This window comes from Portunus trituberculatus, chromosome 47, assembly GCF_017591435.1.
Source record: "Portunus trituberculatus isolate SZX2019 chromosome 47, ASM1759143v1, whole genome shotgun sequence".
Lineage (NCBI taxonomy): Eukaryota > Metazoa > Arthropoda > Malacostraca > Decapoda > Portunidae > Portunus > Portunus trituberculatus.
In genome coordinates, this window is record NC_059301.1 from 33,409,259 (window position 1) to 33,432,133 (window position 22,875).

The following is a 22,875-nucleotide window of genomic DNA, read 5'->3' on the forward strand; positions in this document are numbered from 1 at the left end:
TATCTATTTTTTCCATATGGTTTACTATCTTGTGCATTGTTAATAGATCTCCTCTCCCCTCTATCCTTCAAGGTTAGTAGTTCCATTTCCTTTATCTATCTTTATAAGGAAGGTCCTTTATTTCTGGCACCATCTTTGTGGCTGTCCTTTGGATCTAGTTTCCTGATGTCTTTTTGCATGTGCAGTGACCACAACACTGCTGCATATTCAAGTTCAGGTCTTATCATCATGGTTATGATCTTTCCATCATACTCTTGCCCATGTAGTTCAATGCCACCTTGATATTTGATAGTGTCTTGCATGTTGAAGCAAATAACCCATTTATGTATCTTTCTCAGGTCAGTGTCTTATATAATCACTCCCAAGTTCTCCTCTTGCGTCTTTTTCATCATAACCTCTTCTCCCATTTTGTACTCCCACGTAGGATTTATATTACTTTTATCCATTTCCATCAAATGGCATTTTTTGTCATTGAATTCTGATTTCCACTTTGGCTCCATTCCCAGATCTTATCAATATCTCTTTGTAATTCAATACAATCCTCATTTTTCCTTATTACTCTCAAGAGAGTGAAGTTTTGTGGATTCATGGTATCATTTGAAAGTATCAACACCAATCCTGACAAAGTTTGTGCCATAACCAACTCTGCAACTCTGGCTAACATTACTGATCTCTGATTCTTCATGGGCCTTGTTAATCAGCTGGCCAAATTCTCGCCTGAAATCTCTGCAGCACTGCAGCCACTTTGACCACTGTTGAGCCCAAGACACATGTTTATGTGGACCACTGATCATGACATTACCTTTCATAGTGTGAAAGCAGCATTAGCTAGCCCACCACAACTGGTGACGTGTGACCCACACCTACCCACCACTCTCCTGACAGATACCTCTTGTCTCCATGGTATTTGCTATACCCACTTGCAAGATCATGGTGAAGGTCTTTTCCGTGTTATTCAGTGTGGCTTATGCTTCTTATCACACATAGAAATGCATTACGTCACGATAGAACTTGAAATGCTGGCAACAGTGTCGGCAATGCAGAAGTGCAGTTTTTACCTACAGGGTTCTGCATCCCTTCGAACATGTCACTGATCATCATCCACTAATACCTATACTAAACCACTACACCCTTGACGCTGTGGAAAATCCACAACTTCAGCGCCTCAAGGAAAAGTAGTCACCATATGTCTTCACAGCATGATGGTGGCCAGGCAAGACTCTCTGTGTATTTGACACTCTATCCCATCACCCTGTTGCCTCTCCTACTGAAGATGACAACATATTCTAGGGCATCCACTGGACGCTCTCCTGCACAAATGCTCTACAATCACCCCCCTCACACTTGTATATTGGCCTAACCTGCAGCTTACAAGATGGAATGGCAACCCAATACGGAGGACTGTGACCTGCGTGCAACACAGCGGAAGCAGGAAGTTGCTTTCCGCTACAACCAGCATGCCCGCTCATTGCTTGCCCTTACTGTTAATGACCAGGTTCACCTTCAGAACTCTAGGACCAAGCGCTGGGATCAGGCTGGCACAGTGACAGCATATCATGAACCGTGTCAGTATGACGTCTCCCTGCCACGTGGCCATGTCTTGTGCAGGAACTGTCACTTCTTATGTCCAGACATCACCCCTGTGGATTCCTAGTGAGACATACCTGGGAACCCAAACCCACCACAACTTTGATGTTCTAGGCACCTATATGATATACAAGATGGCAATTGCTGAGTCAGTTCAAGACTTCGCTATGAACTTGATTGGGGGGGGAGGGAGGTGTAGGAATATTACTTAGATAGTAAGGTAAGAAAACACCTAACACTATACTAATACACATATTCTACACTTTCATACATCTGGCAGCCACACTTCCCACAATCCTTAGAAGGGTTGCACCTACACAGAGGAGAGGATACACACACACCAAGTTAGCCAGGATTGTTTTGTCTCCTGTAGCAGGTTAAAGAACAATATACAGGTTGACTATCTCCTTCCAGCTTCTTCTGTCACCAGCATCAAGGTCTTGCTTGTCTATCTTTTCAATGCCATTAACTATTTTATATAATTTTATCAGCTCTCCTCGTTCTCTTCTATCTTGTAGGTTTGGTAGTCCCATTTTCTTCAGCCTTTCTTCATAAGTTAGGTCCTTTAGTGCTGGCGCCATCTTTGTAGGTATCCTCTGGATCTGTTCTAATCTTCTTATATCCTTTTTCAAGCTCAACGACCACACCCATGCCACATATTCCAAATGTGATGTATCATACTCGTAATAGATTTTTTCATCATATCCTTGTCCATGTACTGAAATGCCACCCTAATGTTAGTCAACATTTTATATGTTGTTCCAAACATTTTACTTATGTAATTTTGGGGCCTCAGAATTTCTTGTATAACCACTCCCAGATCTATTTCCTCTTTAGTTTTCATTATTTGTTCCTCTCCCATCAAATACTTCCATACTGGTCTTCTCTTACTCTTTCCTAATTCCATTACATGGCATTTCTTGGCATTGAATTATAACCTCCACTTGTTACTCCACTCATAGATTTTGTCTATATCTTCCTGCAGCAGCAAACAGTCCTCTTCAGTCTTTATTACTCTTAAATATTTTGCATCATCAGCAAACAAATTAATATAACTGGTCATGCCATACTGTATAGTATGTCATCTACATATACCTGGAGCATAATGGGGGCTAACACTGACCTCTGTGACACTCCACTTGTTATTTTACTCCAGGATGAGTATGCATCTCTGATCACGGTTCTCATCTCTCTGTCCTTCAAGTAATCCCTTATCCAATTTTTTCTCTCATTCCTATGTTCTCCAACTGCCAAAGTAGTCTGTTATGAGGGACTTTATCAAAAATAGTTTTTTAAAGTAACTCTCGAGTAGAAGCTTAATAAGTTTGATACACATGACTGCCCTGTCCTGAACCCAAATTGTCTGTTTGATAACACTTGCTCCTCTTCTAGAAATCAAACCCATTTTTCTTTGATAATTATTTCACACAATTCCCCAAGACACTTGTAAGTGACACTGGTCTGTAGTTTAGTGGTTCAGTTGCCTTTCCTCCTTTAAATATCAGCATTACGTTGGCTATCTTCCATTCTAGTGGAACTTTCCCTTCATTTATTGAATCTGTAATTATTTCCCAAATTGGATCCAGTAGTTGCTCTTTACATTCTTTTAACACCCAGCCTGATACACCATCTGGCCCCATTGCTCTTCTGACATCCAACTTATCTAATAATCTTCCAATATCCTCTTTGTGCACTGCAATCTCCTGTAATCCTTGGCAATCCCATGTCCTATTAGTTTCTGTGAAATCATCTTCTGCAGTGACACCATTTTGAAGCTCTCATTCATTATTTCACACATTTCCTTCTTTGTTTGGTATGTCTTCCCTTCTTTAATTATTTTTCAATTGTTTCCTTATTTTTTGTTTTGCTGTTTACATACTTGTAGAAAAGTTTGGGTTCATCTTTGCTTTTATTCACTACATCTTTGTCAAAGTTTCTTTCTTCCTCTCTCCTTACTCTAATATATTCATTTCTGGCATCTTTGTACTGCTGTCTGTTATAGTCACTTCCCTGTTTTATGAGTTTCTTCCATGCTTTATCTTTTGCCTCCTCCAGGTATTATATCCCTTCTCTTTAAAGTTGACATGGATCCCTTCTCTCAGTTTTGTTTCAACGATGCACATTACATCCAGCTTTTTCTCTTTCAAATAATTCCTAACTTCCAATATATTTGCTTGATAACAACCCATCTATATTAGTATAAGTCACTCTTAATTTCTTGCCTCCTCTTTCTTCCTCAGGTACCACTTCTTTAGTCTCATATCCAGAACCCTCCAGTAAAAATTCTTCTTCTCTATCTCTGTCCTTTCCTCGTTTTTTTTCCTTAGCTTCACTTCTTAGCACTTTCTCCTTTTCCCTCTCCTCTAAGTTCATATCTCTTTTTATCCATATATCCTTGTGTTCAGTATCATCTGCCAGCTTCCCTTTCCTAGCCATAATTTCCTCTACAGCCACTTGGGATCTCATTCTCACCTTCATTGGTCTCCTACCCCTTTCATTGTATCTTCCTAGCCTGATCACTTCCTCCACCTCTTGGTCTAGTTCTTGTGTGCTGTCTTGCACTCGTTTGATAACAGTTTTGGCCAATTCTCTCTTTTCACATTTTCTCGTGAATTTATTTGGATTTTTCTTTTCCTTCATCCCAAAAATCACGAAGTTTTTTTCTTGTCCACTGTATCCTGCACCAGGTCTTCTTTCTCTTTAATAAATTCAATTACAGCAACTTTCATGTTCTCCATAATTTGTCTCTTTACAACCTCTAAAAATTTAACTTTTTCCTCTTCTTGCTCCTGCTTCCATTCATTTCATAGTTCCTTCAGCTTGTTTTCACCCAATCCACCTTCTGCCCTGTCCACAATCCCGTCCTGCACTTTAACCTGCAAGCTCCTTAACACGTTAACCACGTATCAGGCCACCCGTGTACCGAGCAAATGTTTCACTTGTTGCGTATTGGTACATCTGAGGCCCGAATATCACTTTCTAAAAACTATTAGTCCAGAGGCGAAGCCACATAACCTTGCATAGTCTCTTAACAATTGTTTCTTTGCTTTTTTCAATAGTTCTGAGTGTATAATGAAATTTAGCCCGGGTGGCCGATCGCTACCCTTGTGGAATTTTCAAAATCCAAGATGGCCACCGTGATGTTTGTCCTGGTCAGGTAAATCTATAAATCTTCATAATGTTCGCTCTGAGTGCAGTATAATAGCCATATAGGTGTTGATTATTATGTTTTTATTGTCAAGGAATGTGATTATAATGTTATCTTAGCTTTTGGTTGCCAATTTAATGGATAAAATGCAAGGTATGCTAGTGTCATTGGCCTCCTAGTAAGTCAGCGGGAACTCAACTTTCAAGAAGTACTCGCTACAGAACTAACAGCTTATCCACCTTCAATGTTTCATGCTAATGGTCAGATGAGAGTTGCTGCCGGAAAATCCACACTGAAGAAGAACATTTAAGTTGATGTGTCACAACGCTTGTCTAAGAGCCCAACAGCTATTGTGGTGGATGTGTCTGCTGTTATTTGGACCCTTGAATGGCCTGCTCATGTAACTGTTGCCACTTTCATATCAGGATTAAAAAAATGGCTCTCTCTTCAGTTGTCTACAGCTGATGTCTACTTGTGCTTTGACCGATATTATGACTACCCCATCAAAAGTAGCATTAGATCAACTAGAGCAACACATAGTCGTGTCCACCATCTCACACTGAGAACTCCATTGCCTGCTCGAGATGCAGTGCTCAAGAACTACACTAACAAGGCATAGCTAAACAAGCTTATTTGTGAGCAAATACTTAATGATGGTGACTTCCTCCATAATTTTACACAGAATCAAAAGTTAGTTGTTACAGAGGACAAATCAGAGCCCACACAAGTGTATAAAGGAAAAATGACTCCACGTGTGTATCTTTCTTCAAGACATGAGGAAGCTGACATCTTCCTCACTCAACAAGCCATCCATATTTCAAAAGATCCAGAATCAAGAGTCTCTGTGATCTCTGACGACACTGATGTATTTGTTTTGCTACTTTACTTCTACTGGAGTGAGAACCTTCAATCAACAATGACTATGCAATCACCAATTAATGGTCGCTCTTGCATTGACATAAAGGAAACTTGTAACATACATTCTGATATTGTACCCTCAATCCTAGCACTCCATGCCCTTACTGGCTGCGACTCCGTTGCAGCAACATATGGAATTGGCAAGACAAAAGCAATCAAAGTGTCAAGACAAGTATACACACTTGATCTACTGGGTCAGTCAAAAGCAGATCTCTACGATGTAGTCAAACAATCAACTGATTTTATGGCTGCATGTTATGGATGCAAAACACAATGTTCTTCCATGACGGAATGCCGTCAACAGCTGTGGGCAGAAAAAACAGGAAACTCAACAGCAGCACCAAATTATGTAGTTTGCCACCGACAACTGAAGCATTTAAACAAAACGTTTACAGAGCACACTTTCAGGTTTTCCAGTGGTACAGTGCCCTGAGTGGAGATCCACCTCATCTCAGTGTTTTGAATTACGGGTGGGAAGTGGATGACGCCAACAAGTGCCTCATCCCACGAAATGTGGCAGAAGGAATACCCTATGCTCCTGAAAAGATCCTGAAGTTGGTAAAATGTGGTTGTATTTCACAGCGACCTTGTAAAGGGGCCAACTGTGGTTGTACGGGACATCAACTTCCGTACACTATATTCTGTGCCTGTAGTGGTGGCCGTGACTGCTTGAATCCTTTTAACACAAAGATCATTGACGAGCCAGTTAATCAAGATGCGGACATTGATAATGATCATGATGAAGACGTACAAGACGACAACAGTGATGTGGAAGACAATGTGTACAAGGAAGGTTTTGTATTTTTTATGTACTTTCTTAAAATAGTTTTGTGCTTATCTTGGATTCTGCTGTCAATCTTATCAATAAACAGCATTACATCACAATAGTTTGTCTTCTTGCCCTTGATAGCATAATTCTGAACACCATTATTAAGATTCTATTGCATTTGCAAAGGAAATTATTATCATTGTTAGACTTTGCCTTATTATTTCTGACATCTTGGCGGCCATTTTGGATTTTGAAAATTCCACAAGGGTGGCGATCAGCCACCGAGCTAAATTTCAAGCACACACTTAGAACTATTGAAAAATCCAAAAAAACTATTGTTAATAGACATTAACAAGGTTCTTAAAAATTTGGGGTTCTGCCACTGGACTATATTACAAACATGAGAATGTAAACAATTTGTGTATAAATTTGTATTTATTATGACTGCAGATGTGTTGCTAAGGTACTGGAAAATAAGATAAAAATGACAATAATTTCATTTGTTGAAAGAAAAAAAAAGGCTTCTGACTAACAAGTAATGTTTGGTTATATATTACTTCAAAAATAATCAATATAAGAAAATAATGGAATATTAGATCATCATATGTTGATCACTAATTACACAAGTCATGTTTTTCGTTGAAATATGAAATAAAAAGGAGTGGTTGACCCTCACATTCATTGTAATAGGTGGATACTCTCTGAGCCTTGTTTGTGGCCACCTTGTATCCCTCAGACAGTGAGATTTTCTCATAGCATCGTCTGCATCGCTTCCTTGTATTTTTCATTGGGCCAACTGCTTCCTGTAAGGTATGTTCTTTTCTTGCACCCAATATATCAGTCCTTCCCCAGATGGGAACCGCCTTGTCGTGGTGGGGGGGTTTGTGTGCCCCTGTGACCTGGCGAGCGAGGCTAGAGGGGGCTTAGGACCCTGCTCTGCCCTTTCGAGGGGGAGAGGGCTACCCATGCTAGTAATGTCGCCAGTGAGGGGCCAATCCCTCCGCAGGATCCCCCAAAGCGAAGGTGCCTCTGGCGTTTTGCCTCTGCCAGTTGGGGGGACCTGAGGAGGTATTATGCTGATTTTCCCTGAAATGATTATTGCTTCCGTGCCAGAGACCCATCTCTTTGTGCTAAACGCATAACAGAGGTGTTAGTATCTGGCATGGAGGCGTACATTCCTCATTTTTTTTCTCAACCTAAACCTTCTAAACCTTGGTTTAACTCAGCCTGTTCTCGTGCTATACATGATAGAGAGGTTGCCCACAAAAGGTACTTGAGCCTTCCATCTCCTGAATCTCATGCACTTTATATCTCTGCCCAGAATCATGCCAAGTCTGTTCTTCAACTTGCCAAACACTCTTTCATAAATAGGAAATGTCAAAATCTTTCAAACTCAAACTCTCCTCGTGACTTCTGGCATCTAGCCAAAAACATCTCAAATAACTTCACTTCTTCATCTTTCCCTCCTTTATTTCATCCTGATGGCACCACTGCCATCTCTTCTGTCTCTAAAGCTGAACTCTTTTCTCAAACCTTTGCTCACAACTCCACCTTGGATGATTCTGGGCTTGTCCCTCCCTCTCCTCCTCCCTCTGACTATTTCATGTATACAGTCAAAATTCTTCATAATGATGTTTTCCATGCCCTTGCTGGCCTAAACCCTCGGAAGGCTTATAGACCTGATGGGGTCCCTCCTATTGTTCTCAAAAACTGTGCTTCTGTGCTTGCACCTTGCCTGGCCAAACTCTTCCAACTTTGTCTATCGACTTCTACCTTTCCTACCTGCTTGAAGTTCGCCTACATTCAGCCTGTTCCTAAAAAGGGTGACCGTTCTAACCCCTCTAACTACCGTCCTATAGCTTTAATCTCCTGCTTGTCTAAAGTTTTTGAATAGGAAGATTCTCAAACATCTGTCACTTCACAATCTTCTGTCTGATTGCCAGTATGGCTTCCGTCAAGGTCGCTCTACTGGTGATCTTCTGGCTTTCCTTACTGAGTCTTGGTCATCCTCTTTTAGAGATTTCAGTGAAACTTTTGCTGTTGCGTTAGACATATCAAAAGCTTTTGATAGAGTCTGGCATAAAGCTTTGAATTCAAAACTGCCCTCCTACGGCTTCTATCCTTCTCTCTGCAACTTTATCTCATGTTTCCTTTCCGACCGCTCTATTGCTGCTGTGGTAGACGGCTACTGTTCTTCTCCTAAACCTATTAATAGTGGTGTTCCTCAGGGTTCTGTCCTGTCACCCATTCTCTTTCTATTATTCATTAATGACCTTCTTAACCAAACTTCTTGCCCTATCCACTCCTCCTATGCTGATGATACCACCCTACATCTTTCCACGTTCTTTCAGAGACGTCCAACCCTTCAGGAAATTAACAGGTGACGCGGGGATGCCACGGAACGCCTAACTTCCGATCTTTCTAAAATTTCCAATTGGGGCAGAAAAAATCTAGTAGTTTTCAATGCCTCAAAAACTCAATTCCTCCATCTATCAACTCGACACAACTATCCCCTCTTCTTCAATGACACTCAACTGTCTCCCTCTTCCACAATGAATATCCTCGGTCTGTCCTTTGCTCATAATCTTAACTGTAAACTTCACATCTCATCTCTTGCTAAAACAGCTTCTATGAAATTAGGTATTCTGAGGTGTCTCCGACAGTTTTTCTCGCCCCACCAACTGCTTACTATGTATAAGGGCCTTATCCGTCCCTGTATGGAGTACTCTTCGCATGTTTGGGGGGGTTCCAGTCAAACAGCTTTGCTTGATAGGGTGGAATCGAAAGCTCTTCGTCTCATCAACTCCCCTCCTCTGACTAACTGTCTTCAGTCTCTTTCTCACCGCCGAAATGTTGCATCCCTTTCTATATTTTATCGCTATTTTCATGGTAACTGTTCTACTGATCTTGCTAACTGCATGCCTCCCCTCCTCCTGCGGCCACGCTGCACAAGGCTTTCTTCTTCCTCTCATCCCTATTCTGTCCAACTCTCTAATGTAAGAGTTAACCAGTACACTCAATCATTCATCCCTTTCACTGGTAAACATGGAACCTGCATCTGTAAACATGGACCCTGGTAAACATGGACCCTCCCTATGTAAAAAAAAAAAAAAAAAAAAAGAAAAAAAAAAAAAAATACTAAAAGGTTCCTACATAGGCTGCCAGTGGACCAGCGGAGCCAGCCGCTGGAGGGATCACCCAATAGGGGCCGTCCTGTGCTAGATGGTTGGGTGTCCAGGCTGGGATGCTTTGGGAGGGGGTCTCAGCTCTGTCGTGGACAAACATTCGTATCATGTGGGGCCTTTTTTTAAAACAACTGGTCCACATGGGGACAAGGTACCCCTTCCAAGGCAGCCAGCGCTCGCTCCCATTGTAGTCCCAGTAGGTGGTTTCCCTTGCCCCTGGAGCCAATTTTTTGTGTTACTTTTTTTTTATGGGAAAACACAAAAAACTGTCAGGTTCTCGTGAGGTGGCTGACCTGGCCCGCGAGACGTCATCTTCAGGTCTGAGTGGGAAGGAGGATTCCCCTCCACAAGGGCCTCTCACAGCAGTCTCTTGTTCTGGAAGTTCTTCTGAGGGACGCATTTCTGCTGCATGTGACTCCCTTGTGATGGTAAATGTTAATCCATCATTTTTCTATCATGCCTTGCACTCACTTCTCAAGGCGTATGGTACGGTTGTTCACATTCGACTGGTTTATGATAAGGATTTTCCTTCCAACCGCTGCTATGTAACTTTTCTGTCATGTGATGAAGCCCGTCTGGCTTATGAACATGTAGCATCTCTGCCCCTTGCCGGCTCTGGCTTTAAAACTGAATTTCTCCAGTCACGTAATATTTCAGACAGTGACATGGATTATATCCCAAATGTTTTTGAAAACTATTTAGACAATTCAGTTCCAGAAGTCCGCCAGATCCCGCCTCCACGCTGGTTTGTGGCGTACTACAGAAATGGGCGCGGAAATTTCATCCATGCCTCCCGGTACCTGTCCAAAGAGATCAGCACGATTCCTGAGGGAAACCTCAAGAAATATGGTAAGGGGGTGCTAGTGCGAGCGAAAAATATCACGCAGGCAAGGATGTTGCAACATCTACCATGTCCTTCTGACAGCATGTTTGAGACTATTAAGGCACATCCCACCTTTAATTACAGTAAAGGTTGTGTGTACAGTCATGATCTCTATGAATTTCCTGAGTGACTAAGATGAGGAACTCCTCCAACATGGTCCTTCTCATCTTTTTTGGGTCCACCCTCCCTGACCGTGTTAATGTCGGGCCTATTAATCTTAGGGTGAGGCGTTTTGTTTCTCGCCCTCTTTAGTGTTTCTCATGCTATGGGTACGGTCACGGCAAAAGCTCATGAAAGTAAGCTTCTCGATGTGGTAATTGCTCTACACTAGACTCACACTCTGAGGAGCATTGCAATGCTGCTGCTTATTGTTTCCATTGCCGTGATGCTCACCACGTACGTTCCAGGCTATGTCCTAGGTATCGCCTGGAGCAGGACATTTTACAGCTCGCTAACAGTCAGTTCATCAGTCTAGGTAGCGCCCGCCGTGAACTCCTTTACCGCCAGAAGGACGGTACTGGTGCGACATCTTATGCTTCATTGGCTGCTCGCTCTTCAGCTGAGTCTGCCTGTCCGAAGACAACTCCTCCTGCTACCTCTCGCTCTGTTGGGGCGGGTGGTCCTGTTCATCTGGCTAACAGGTTTGCTCTTTTGTCTGGACTCAGTTGAGTCATCTGTACGAAATGACGGGAATAATCCGGATATGACCAAAGTCACCCATCTAGTGGATGTCCATTTGCCCCCTGTATCGCCTAAGCCTTTGAAGGGTCTGACCAAACGGCACCGTGGCTCTGCGGAGTCGATAAATTTAGCTCAGCCAGCCTAAAAAATCTAAGGTTTCTCCCGGTGTACATGATCGCGAGTCCTCCAAGGACCGTTCTGCAATGATAGCGCCAGTTGTTTCTGTCCAGCCTTCTGTGACGCCCTCCATCTCAGATCGGGCTTCTTGTGATGAGGACGGTCTTAGCATGAAGACGTCTGATGATATTGTCACAGCCGTCCCTCATGGACCCGCTGTATCAAAAACTGCAGTCCATTCTGACCCTCGTCTTCCGATGACCGGTAGGAGTGATGATGGTTCGCATCACTCACCGGTAGGCCGAAAGGCTGCGGTCCAACGACCCGGTACATCTCAACTCCCGGTGTCTTCTCGTCGGTTGATTATTTCTAGTCAGGTGAGTCACGGGCAGCCCATTCAAAAGGTTCGCCCGTCCACTGCATCTAAATAGTCATCTTCAAACTTCTACAGTGGAACTGTAGAGGCCTTCGCCTCGTGGGGAACTCCGAGCTTTATTGTCGGAGTTCTCTCCAGCCTGTGTAGCTTTACAAGAGACTATGCTAGGTGATAGTACTTATTCTAGTCGTCCTGGCTATGGTGCCTTTTTTAGCACTCCTTTCCCTGACCAGGGCCACCACGGTAGCACAGCTATTCTAGTCCGTCAGGATATACCTGTTATCCCTTTACAACTTAACTCTCCCCTTCAGGTGGTTCCTGTTAAGGTCTTTATGTGACGATTGTACACCATTTGCAGTTTATATATCCCTCCTCGGCTTCCTGTCTCCAGGGGTGAGCTTGACGGCCTGGTGCGTCAGCTGACTCCGCCTTTTCTTTTGTTGGGAGATTTTAACGGCCGTCACCCATTGTGGGATGAAGGTGCTAGTAATCCTCGTGGGGTTTTAATCGGTTCTTTTATTAAGGATGAAGGATTGGAGGTTTTAAATTCTGGGGATGTTGCACATTTCCACAGTCTTACTGGGACTTTTACAGCTATCGATCTTTCTCTGTGTACATCTAATTCTTTCCTTGATTTTAATTGGCGGGTCCTACCGGATTTACACGGTAGTGACCACTTTCCGATTTTATTGAAATCTGTGAACTCTGAGCCACAGTCCCGGCCCCCACGCTGGGTTTTAGACAAGGCAGATTGGCTTCGATTCACAGACCTTAGCTCTTTTATCCCTCCGCTGGCTGACTTTTCTACTTGTGATGAGGCTGTTGATTATTTTACCAATTTTTTACATTCAGCAGCGCTTCAGACATTCCCTAGGATGTCCGGTCGCTTTACTAAGCGTCCCGTTCCTTTGTGAAATGCAGCATGCACAAACGGTGTGAAAGCGAAACGGGTAGCTTTCTCTCTTCTCCGGCGACATCGTGGGGACCCGCAGTGCCTGGAAGCTTTTCGACGCTGCCGAGCTTGGGCCCGCCGCGTTTTGAAAGAGGCACAAAGAGCCTCTTGGAGAGCTTATGTGTCTTCCATAAACGTCCGCACCCCTCTTTCGGATGTCTTCAACAAAGTCCGCTGAATTGCTGGGAAGTATTCTGCTCCTTCCCCACCAGTTTTGTTGTCTGCTGGGCGAATGGTGGCAGACCCTAGGACTGTCGTCGACCTCTTCGCAGAGCACTTTGCCAGTGTTTTCCAGAGGCATCCTGCAGCCCCAGGTGCACGTCACCGCCAGAGAATGGAATCTCTCGGCATAAACCTTTCTTCGGCTTTGGTCTTATAATGTCCCTTTCTCTGCTTCCGAGTTGCGGACTGCTTTGTCCCAGTGTCATGACTCTTCTCCTGGTCCAGACGACATTCCTTATGCCTTTTTGCGTCACATGTCTGACCGTGCTTTTAACTTTTTATTAAATCTTTATAATATGATTTGGCATACCGGTGATTTTCCATCCTCTTGGGCTGTCGCAGTGGTTCTCCCATTTCCGAAGCCTGGGAAAGATCACCTCCAGGCTACGAACTATCGTCCTATATCTTTGACATCCTGTATTTGTAAAGTGTTAGAAAAGATGGTAAATGTAAGACTCATGTGGTACTTGGAGAGGGGAACTACTTGTCATCTGTACAGTATGGTTTCCGAAAAATGAGGTCTACTACTGATGCTCTTTTATCCCTAGAGTCTTCTATTTGTGAGGCTTTTACTAATCACCACCACCAGGTAACCGTTTTTTCATCTGGAGAAGGCCTACGACACAGCTTGGTGTCATGGCATTTTACGTTCGTTGTATAATTTTGGCCTCCGTGGCCACCTTCCTATTTTTATTCAGCAGTTTTTATCCAGACATCTTTTATGGGTTCGAATGTGGAGTTTTCTCTCCGAGGCTACTGCTCTAAATGATGGTGTCCCACAGGGAAGTATTCTTAGTGTTACACTATTCGCAGTCGCCATTAATGGTGTGATAGATACTCTTCCAGATGGCATTCACAGCTCCTTATATGTTGATGATTTATGTATTTCTTTTGCTGCTGCTAGGATGTCACTGATTGAGCGCAAGCTCCAACTGGTGATCAATAGGGTGTCCAGTTGGGCCAACGTGAACTGTTTTCGATTCTCCACCTCGAAGACCGTAGTCATGCATTTTTGTCGCAACCATGGTGTCCATCCAGACCCTGATTTATACCTCGCCAATAGAAGCCTCTCATACATGGAGGCGACTTGATATCCCCATTTCCGTTCTCTTAAGGCGTCTTGTCGGCAGGCATTATCCCTTCTTCGGGTTTTAAGTCACACCTCTTAGGGTGCGGACAGGGACACTTTGCTGCTTCTGCACCGTACACTTATACTTCCAAAGCTGGAATACGGCTGTGAGATCTACTCATCCGCAACGGATGCATGGCTACGCGTGCTTGACTCCGTGCATCATGCTGGCGTCCGCTTGGCTACGGGTGCATTTCGGACATCTCCAATACCTAGCCTTTTAGTGGATGCTGGATTCTGGCCGCTCGACCTCCGGCGCCAGTCTTCGATGCTCCGATGTTAGTTTCGCACCCACCGTCTTCCTGATTCTGTCCCTTGTCTGTCATTATTGCGGGACTAGCGTTTGCAGGCGTATGTCACTTGACCGAGTCTACCTAAACCTTTTGGCCTTCGAGTGGCAAACCTCATGATGGATTTGTCTATCGACCCCATTCCTGTCTACTCTTTCCGGCTCCCACGAGTTGGTTATTGGCAGCTTCCAGTTGTTTCATTATGCCCTCCTGCCAAGGATGGCAAGAAGGATTTTCTGCCAGCTCTGTCCCACACACGGTTTTTAGAACACTTTTTTATCCATTCTGATGACATCCCCGGTTTTACTGATGGTTCCAAATCCGACGCAGGCGTTGGGTTTAGTGTGGTTTTCCCCTCTTTTTATCGGTCTGGCAGCCTCCCTTCGGTAGCCTCCATCTTTACTGCAGAGCTGTCTGCCATAGTTCTAGCTTTACAGATAATTTTACTCTCCCGGTTTCGTCTTTTACAATTTTTAGTGACTGTCGCAGTGCTTTTACTGCTCGCTCTTCTTTTATTTCCTTTCACCCATTGGTTTTATCAGCCCTGGAGTGGCTCTATCTACTTACCAGAAGGGGATATCGTGTTGGGTTCTGTTGGGTCCCTGGTCATGTAGGTGTTCCAGGGAATGAACACGCAGATCGCCTCGCTGAAGAGGCAGCAAGTCGCGCTCCATCTCCTGGCCCTGTTCCGTTTCGAGATGTTTCTCATCTTATTCGTGTGAAGGTCGCAGCAATTTGGCAGAGGGGATGGCTAACGGGGGTCCCAACCTCAAAAATGGGAGAGATCACCACTTCCACTCTCCCTCAGTGGACATACACCCATGTCCGGGATCGCCGTGCACAGACTTTATTGGCGCAAGTTCGTATAGGTCACACGTACCTTACACAAAGATTCCTCTTGACCAGGGACCCTCAACCTTACTGTGATGACTGCTTGGTGCCACTTACAGTTCGGCACCTGGTTGTCGAGTGCCCCAGTCTGACTGATCTAAGACACCGTTACCTTTACCGTTGTCACGGTAGAGATAACGGTGTCTATTATATTTCAAAGGTCAAAGGTCCTTGGACCAGAGTGCCTGGCCCAGGGCCATGACATTTTTAGATTTTTGGGAGAAGCTGACCTTCTCCCAAAGCTGTGAATTTTATTTGATTTTATTTAATGTATTTTAATGTTTTATTAACTTTTATTGTATACTGTATTTTAGTTACTTTTGTTTCCAGAGTTTTTCTTTGTTTTTAGTTTTCTGTTTCTTTAATTGCTTTTAGTTAGTTTTTTATTTCACGATGTCTTTTTTAACATTTCGTAGCGGCGCCAGATGACCGCTGATGTTGCGCCTTATTCTAACACACCTCCCCCACTATATCAGAGGTCCTCTTCCCTGGTTTTGTAATTTCCTCAGGAATGTTTTTAGTAAGAGAGAGAATTACTGATTCTATGAAGGTTTTTAGGCATACTTGTTTTGCTGAGCAGTATTTATTGTATAGAATTTGAGCATTTGTCACTGACATCCCAGCAATAATTTCCAGAGCCAGCTTCTTGTACCATTTTCTTGATTTGTAGAGTGGCGAGTATTAGGAATTGAGATGATCAGCAACATCAACACTTTTTTTTGCTTTATTGTACTCAATGACACATTCAGGTTTTACAATCTCTTCTCCATTTCTGTTTTTCATTCCACTTGGAACTAAGTTATTACCTTATTCAGGTACTGTTGATAGTGTCAAGAATATATCATCATATGCTACAGCCCATGCCTGGCACACTGGTGTACCAATACGCGATAGAAGGGAAAAAAAATTACTGGTCCGCAATTCGGTATATATTTGTACCATGGATTTTTACACTCTATAACTAGAGACCGCTCTCACAATGATATATACCTCTACTTTCTGCAAAAGTTCAATGGACACTGGCTTGGTCGGATAATGAAGGTTACACGGTGCGGGCGAGTGTGCTGAGTTGCCAAACGTGGTTAACGTGTTAAGGAGCTTTCGTAGTCTTGGCATGTGGCTTTTAGTACGTAATTTTGTTTCTTTATTTCTCGTATCTCTCCTTTCAATCCCTGATTGATTGCAATGACCTTCTCATATTCTACTAATCTCAATTTCAGCTCTGTGTTTTCCGTTATCAGTTGGTCCTGTTTGTCCATTAGACTTGACATCACCTCCTTCACATACCTTAATTCCCTTTCTACGTTGATTAACCTTCTCATATTACCTCGTTCATCCCTGAATCCAGAAAAATTTTTGTTCATAACATCATGTTAGTTTCCTTAGACCAATAGGAGTTTCAATGTACCTTTTGGTTTTTACACAATGGCATATGTTTTGATTCCATCATGCATCTGGCAGTACTACTCTGTTCCATCACTCTCTCGTTATTCTTTCCATATATACAATCCAACACTTATCTAATTTGGAGACAGGAGAACCTATGGCCCACCCCCTGTACATACGTTTCGGCAAGTCTCCAACTCCTGTTGTAGCGTTTCTCTGTGAGCTGCTCAGATGCATCTGGTCGTCATGATGGCTACACTGTGTGTGTGTGTGTGTGTGTGTGTGTGTGTGTGTGTGTGTGTGTGTGTGTGTTTACCTAGTTGTATTATACAGGGTTCCAGTGGGGCTCATAGTATCCTGTCTCCATGTCTCCATTTCTCCATTTTTTTCTTTAAAGTTATGCACATTATGTGCTGTAACAACTTCATTATTCATTGCATTCCACTTTTTCACCTTTCTATGTGGAAAACTGTATTTTCCAATATCCTTCACACACTGCCTCATCCTGATGTTCTTTACATGTCCTCTTGTCCTTCTAGCTTCCTCTGTCACCAGCACCAGGTCTTCCTTGTCTATCTTTTCAATGCCTTCTATCTTGTAAGGTTGGCAGTCCCATTTCCTTCAGCTGTTCTTCATATGTTAGGTCCTTTAGTTCCGGCACCATCTTTGTAGCTATCTTCTGGATACATTCTAATCTTCTTATATCTTTTTTAGGGGTCAATGACCACATCACTGCTGCTTATTCCACCTTTGGATGTATCATGCTCGTAATAATTTTTTTCATCATATCTTTGTCCATGAATTGAAATGCCACTCTAATATTAGTCAACATTCTATATGCTAATCCAAATATCTTACTTATGTGTTTTTCAGGATTCAGATTTTCCTGTATAATCCCTCCCAGATCTTTTTCCTCTTTAGTCTTCATTATTTGTTCCTCTCCCATCAGATAGCTCCAAACCGGTCTACTATTACTCTTTCCCAATTCCATTACAAGACATTTCTTGGCATTGAACTGTAATTTCCACTTCTTACTCCAATTATACATTTGGTTTATATCTTCCTGCAGCAGCAAATACTCCTCTTGGGTTTTGATTGCTCTTAGTAATTTTGCATCATCAGCAAACAAATTAATATAACTGTTTACCCCATTTTGTGTCATTTACATATACCTGGAACATAATGGGGACTAACACTGACCCTTGTGGTGCTCCATTTGTTACTTTACCTCAAGATGAGTATGTATCTCTGATCACAGTTCTCATCTCCCTGTTCTTCAAATAATCTCTTATCCAGTCTAATAAAGTTCCTTGCAGTCCTCCTATGCTCTCTAGTTTCCAAATTAGTCTGCCTTGAGGGATTTTATTAGAAACCTTTTTTATGTCCAGGTATACTGTGTCCATCCATCCATCTCTGCATTCCAGTTCTTCTATTACTCTTGAGTAGAAACTTAATAAGTTTGACACACATGACTGTCCTGTCCTGAGCCCAAATTGTCTGTTTGATATAACTTGTTCTTCTTCCAGATATTTAATCCATTTTTCTTTTATAGCAATTCCACATACCTTCCCCAAAACACTTGTAAGTGACATCAGTCTGTAGTTTAATGGCTAAGTTGACCTTCTTCCTTTGAATATTGGGATTATGTTGGCCCTCTTCCATTCTAGTGGTACTCTCCTTTCTTTTCTTTTTGTAACCATTTCCCAAATTGGATCTAACAGCTGCTCTTTACATTCTTTTAGTGCCCAACCTGATGCACCATCCGGCCCCAATGCTTTTCTGACATCTAAATGATCTAGTAGTCTTCCAATATTTTCTTTGAGCACTATGATTTCCTGCAATCTTTGGCAACACAATGTCATTTTTGGTTCTGCAAATTCTTCTTCTTTAGTGAACACAGTTTTGAAGCTCTCATTCATTATTTCACTCATTTCTTTTGTTGATTGCTATGTCTTCCATCCTTAGATTATTTTTTTCTATTGTTTCCTTATTCTTCATGTTACCATTTATAAGCTTGGGTTCAACTTCACTTTTTTGCACTAAATCTCTCTCAAAGTTTCTTTCTTCCTCTCCTTATTCTAATATATTAATTTCTTGAATCCTTAAACTGCTGTCTGTTATTGTCATTTCTCTGCTTTTTGAGTTTCTTCCAAGCTTTATCTTTTGCCTTTTTAGCTTCTGTAAATCTGGCATTGTACCAAGCATGTATACTTTTCTTAACTCTATAGATAAGTATGTATTTCTTTACTCTTTTGTTATATTTCTGTAGGAATATTTCATATTTCCCTTGTATTGTCCTTCCATTCATAATATTCCTCCATTCAATATCATCAAAATATTTTCTTAATTTTTCAAAATCTGCTCTTGCATAATTTAATCTGTTTTTTTTTTTTTGTAGTCATCTCTATCTTATCCCATCCTCCTCCTGCATTTCCATTCTTTGTGAATACTAGGTCAAGGAACGATGGTTCTTCTTCCCCTCTGTACCATGTTGATTCTTCCACCCACTGATCCAGTGTATTTACCATAGTCAACTGTAACACCTCCTCGCTCCATTGTCCAGTACTACCCATTATTTCCATCTCTCTCCAGTTTACTCTTTTACATAGTATCCTTCCATTTCTTCTTTCCATATTATCTAGGTACTTAATGACCTCTCTTTGCATATCCTTATGTTCCTCAGTTCGCCATGTATTTGTCTTAGGTGGCACATACATAACTGTGATTTTCCTGTTTTTTCAATTTCTCTGTTTTGATTGTTACTCCCATTACTTCCACCATACCATCACCATATTGCACTTCCTCCACACATATATTATCACAAACCATTATTAGCACTCCTCCTTCCCCTTTTCCCTTCCTGTCTCTTCTCCAGCTATTATATCCCTCTTTTTTAAAGGTAACATTGAACTCCTCTTTTAATTTTGTTTCTACTATGCACATTATGTCCAGTCTTTTTTCTTTCAAATAATCTTTAACCTCCAACACACTGGATAACAACCCATCTATATTAGTATAAGTCCCTCTTAATTTCTTGCCTCCTCCATGACCTCCTTCTTCCAAAGATACCACTTCTTTAGTTTCATATCTAGAACCCTCCAGTAGAAATTCTTTTTCTCAATCTCCATCCTTTTCTTTTTTTTTTCCTTAGCTTCATTTCTTAGCACTTTCTCCTTTTCTCTCTCGTGCAGGTTCATATCTTTTTTATCCATATATCCTTAAATTCAGTATCATTGGCCAGTTTCCCTTTTCTTGTCATAATTTCCTCTACAGCCACCTGTGATCTCATTCTCACTTTCATTGGTCTCTTACCCCTTTCACTAAATCTTTCCAATCTAATAACTTCCACCACTTCCTGATCCAACTCCTGTGTGCTGTCCTGGACCTGTTTGATAATAGTTTTGGTCAATTCTCTCTCTTCTTGCTCTCTCACGAACTTGTTTGTATTTTTTTTCCTTTCATCTTATCCACTGTATCTCTCACTAGATCTTCTTTCCCCTTAATTACCACTTCTATAACAGTGTCCTTTGTCTTTTCTTGAATTTGCTTCCTTACTACCTCTGAAAATTCAACTTTTTCCTTTTCCTGTTTCCATGCATTTCATAATTCCTCCAATTTCCTTTCACCCATTCCATTCTCTACTTCCTCCTCCACATAATGTATTTCATCTGTAGGCTCCTTAAGGATTCTTCATAGTCGCAACAAGTATTACAGTCATAACATAATAAAAAAATTTAAAAAATCCAAAATTTTGATACATTTGAGAAAAATTAATAAATTTTATTTTCATTATTTATGACTAAAAATTATACCATGCCATATCTATAGTGCCAGTTTCTTGTGATCCAATTTGGGCAGCAATCCAATAATGACTAAGGAAAATAATTTTGTTATTTATAGGTTTTGTTAAAAAAAAAAAATAAATAAATAAAATAAAAATCCCCAAGGAAACCCATGTGAAAAAAAAAGTCTTCTCATAAGCTTTCCATTGATATGTATTACTTTATGATTATGCCTTTTTTTCTTTGTGCTACAATTACTCAAAGTTAACTCTAACTATCTCCCATATCGTAAGGGGCTCTTCATATGACCTACTACTTATCTAGGAAGTACTCTATCCTATTTTGATTTTTTTCTATATCATCACCCTTTGCTCCATACAACTGGACAATGTTTTAATGTAGCAACATTTGACTATTAATACTGTGAAATTTAATCTTGTTTAAGATTTTTCAACATGGAACTAACATATATGATAATATTCTTGCCAAAATCTAAACATATTACTGTTGTCACTGTTATTATCTGGTAGTTCAAATGTCATCTTATCAAGACAAAAAGCTTTTTCAGACACAATTTATCCTCTGTAAATCCATGCTATATTATAAGTTTTATGACATTGCTAAAAATTATCAAAAGATTAGTTAAAAAAAAAGATGAAGTAATTTTCATAAAAAAAACTTACTCTTTTTTCTCCTTTTCCATCAACTTGTTCTCATCCACTTCTGCCATCATTTCAATTACATTTTCAGCTTCAGCTTTAGCTTTATCTGCAGCCTTTTCAGCAATCTGCTCCTGCAAAACCTATACAAAAAAAATTTCAATAAAAACATTTTGAAAATTAGGCAAAAACATATACAGTAATACTCCGCTTAACGAACAGGATAGGGGGTGTCAAAACTGTTCGTAGAGCGAAAATTCATTATGCGGACATAATTTTCCCATATGAAATAATGGAAATAGGGGAGGATGCGTTCTGGGCTGATCCCAACATACCACATGGGTTAAAAAAAAAAATTATATATACGTTTGGCAGCATACTGGGCCACCGTTGTACCACTACTTTTATGATGTTATATGAGTCATTGGAAGTTAGAGGAGCTACGTAGAAATTCTCTCACATTCTCGCATTTATGTTCACAAAATAACATTTCTATTAGCTTTTTACAAACCTTGTCCCCATGAAAGGATTGTTTTGTAATGCATAAAATGAAATCTTACATGGAATACCAAAAAATGAAGCAGAGATGAGATGAGCCATCAGCGGAGACTCATGCCACCGGCTGCTTCTTCTTATTCTTGTGACCCTTTTAGCCTGCATGTTGTCTTTCCCCATGATATTTGTTTCCACTCCTCTATTGCCTGCTATAATGGATATAATATCTTAGTATTCATATACACTCATGCCATGAGGATAACCTCGACTCCGTGGCACTGGTGATAGTGGTATTAATGAAATACCGCGGTATTTCATTAATAATTCACTATCACTCAGTGCCATGGAGTCGAGGTTATCCTCATGGCATGAGCATATATGAATACTAAGATATTATATCCATTATTGCAGGCAATAGAGGAGTGGAAACAAATATCATGGGGAAAGACAACACGCACGCTAAAAGGGTCACAAGAAGAAGAAGACGCGACCGAGTGGCCGTGAGTCTCCCGTTTCGTCTGTGGCTGATCTCATCTCTGCTTTATTTTTTGGTATTCCATGTAAGATTTCACTTTATGCATTACAAAACAATCCTTTCTTGGGGGCAAGCTTTGCAAAAAGCTAATAGAAATGTTGTTTTGTAAACATAAATGCATATATAAGACAGTAACACCACCTCCAGAGGTGGTGTTCCCAGCAACCTCACCTCCACAGGTGGTGTTCCCAGCAACCTCAGAGCAACCTGATAGCAACCTTGTCACCGTCCCTCCAAGCGTTCATGGATGCCATTTCGCAGCAGGAGGTTGCTCTGACGTTAAAGAATCTTGGATCCAGCTCCAGCAGAGCTTAGAGACAGAGGTGGGGAGCCAGCCAATCACAGCGAAGCTGCCGTGTTTGATCCCTCACCCGGCAAATTCAAACCCAGAAAATTCGCTAAAACGGATGTGGTTGTACGTTATGTGAACTTTTGGTCTAACTTTATATAGTATGTTAAACCGGAAATCCGTTAAACAAACGTTCATTAAGCGAAGTATTACTGTATCTGTATCGACGCGTCCCGAATTTTGCGGGTTAAGTTGTTATTTTGGGCAATATAGTACATTTATATCATGCATACAATAACCATTGTATTTATCTTATATTAAATCTATATTTGGTTGGTATTTAAAGCATGGTAATTATTTGGGGAGGTAAATTCGTATCACAAGAATGAATTAATTCTATTTCCATTAATTTCTATGAGAAAAATTTATTTGATATGCAATTTTTTTTTATATACAACGATTGTCACGGAATGAATTAAATGCGTATGTTGAGGTACCACTGTATATATATATATATATATATTGTTACGTACACGCCACGGCTGCGGTTACCTGCTACAGCTCACTAGAGTGTTATTCTG

The 22,875-nt window shown here is 41.3% G+C and overlaps 1 protein-coding gene across 7 annotated transcripts in view; it reads right to left on the bottom strand.

Annotated features, from left to right (window-relative positions):
• Positions 1 to 22,875, bottom strand: part of LOC123498112 (meiosis-specific nuclear structural protein 1-like) — a 90,523-nt gene that overhangs the window by 20,016 nt on the left and 47,632 nt on the right. For all 7 annotated transcript variants that reach the window (XM_045245259.1, XM_045245260.1, XM_045245263.1 and 4 more), the window contains exon 5: positions 21,000 to 21,118. In XM_045245259.1, coding sequence (XP_045101194.1) covers positions 21,000 to 21,118 — 119 coding nt within the window. The remainder of the gene's footprint in view (positions 1 to 20,999; positions 21,119 to 22,875) is intronic.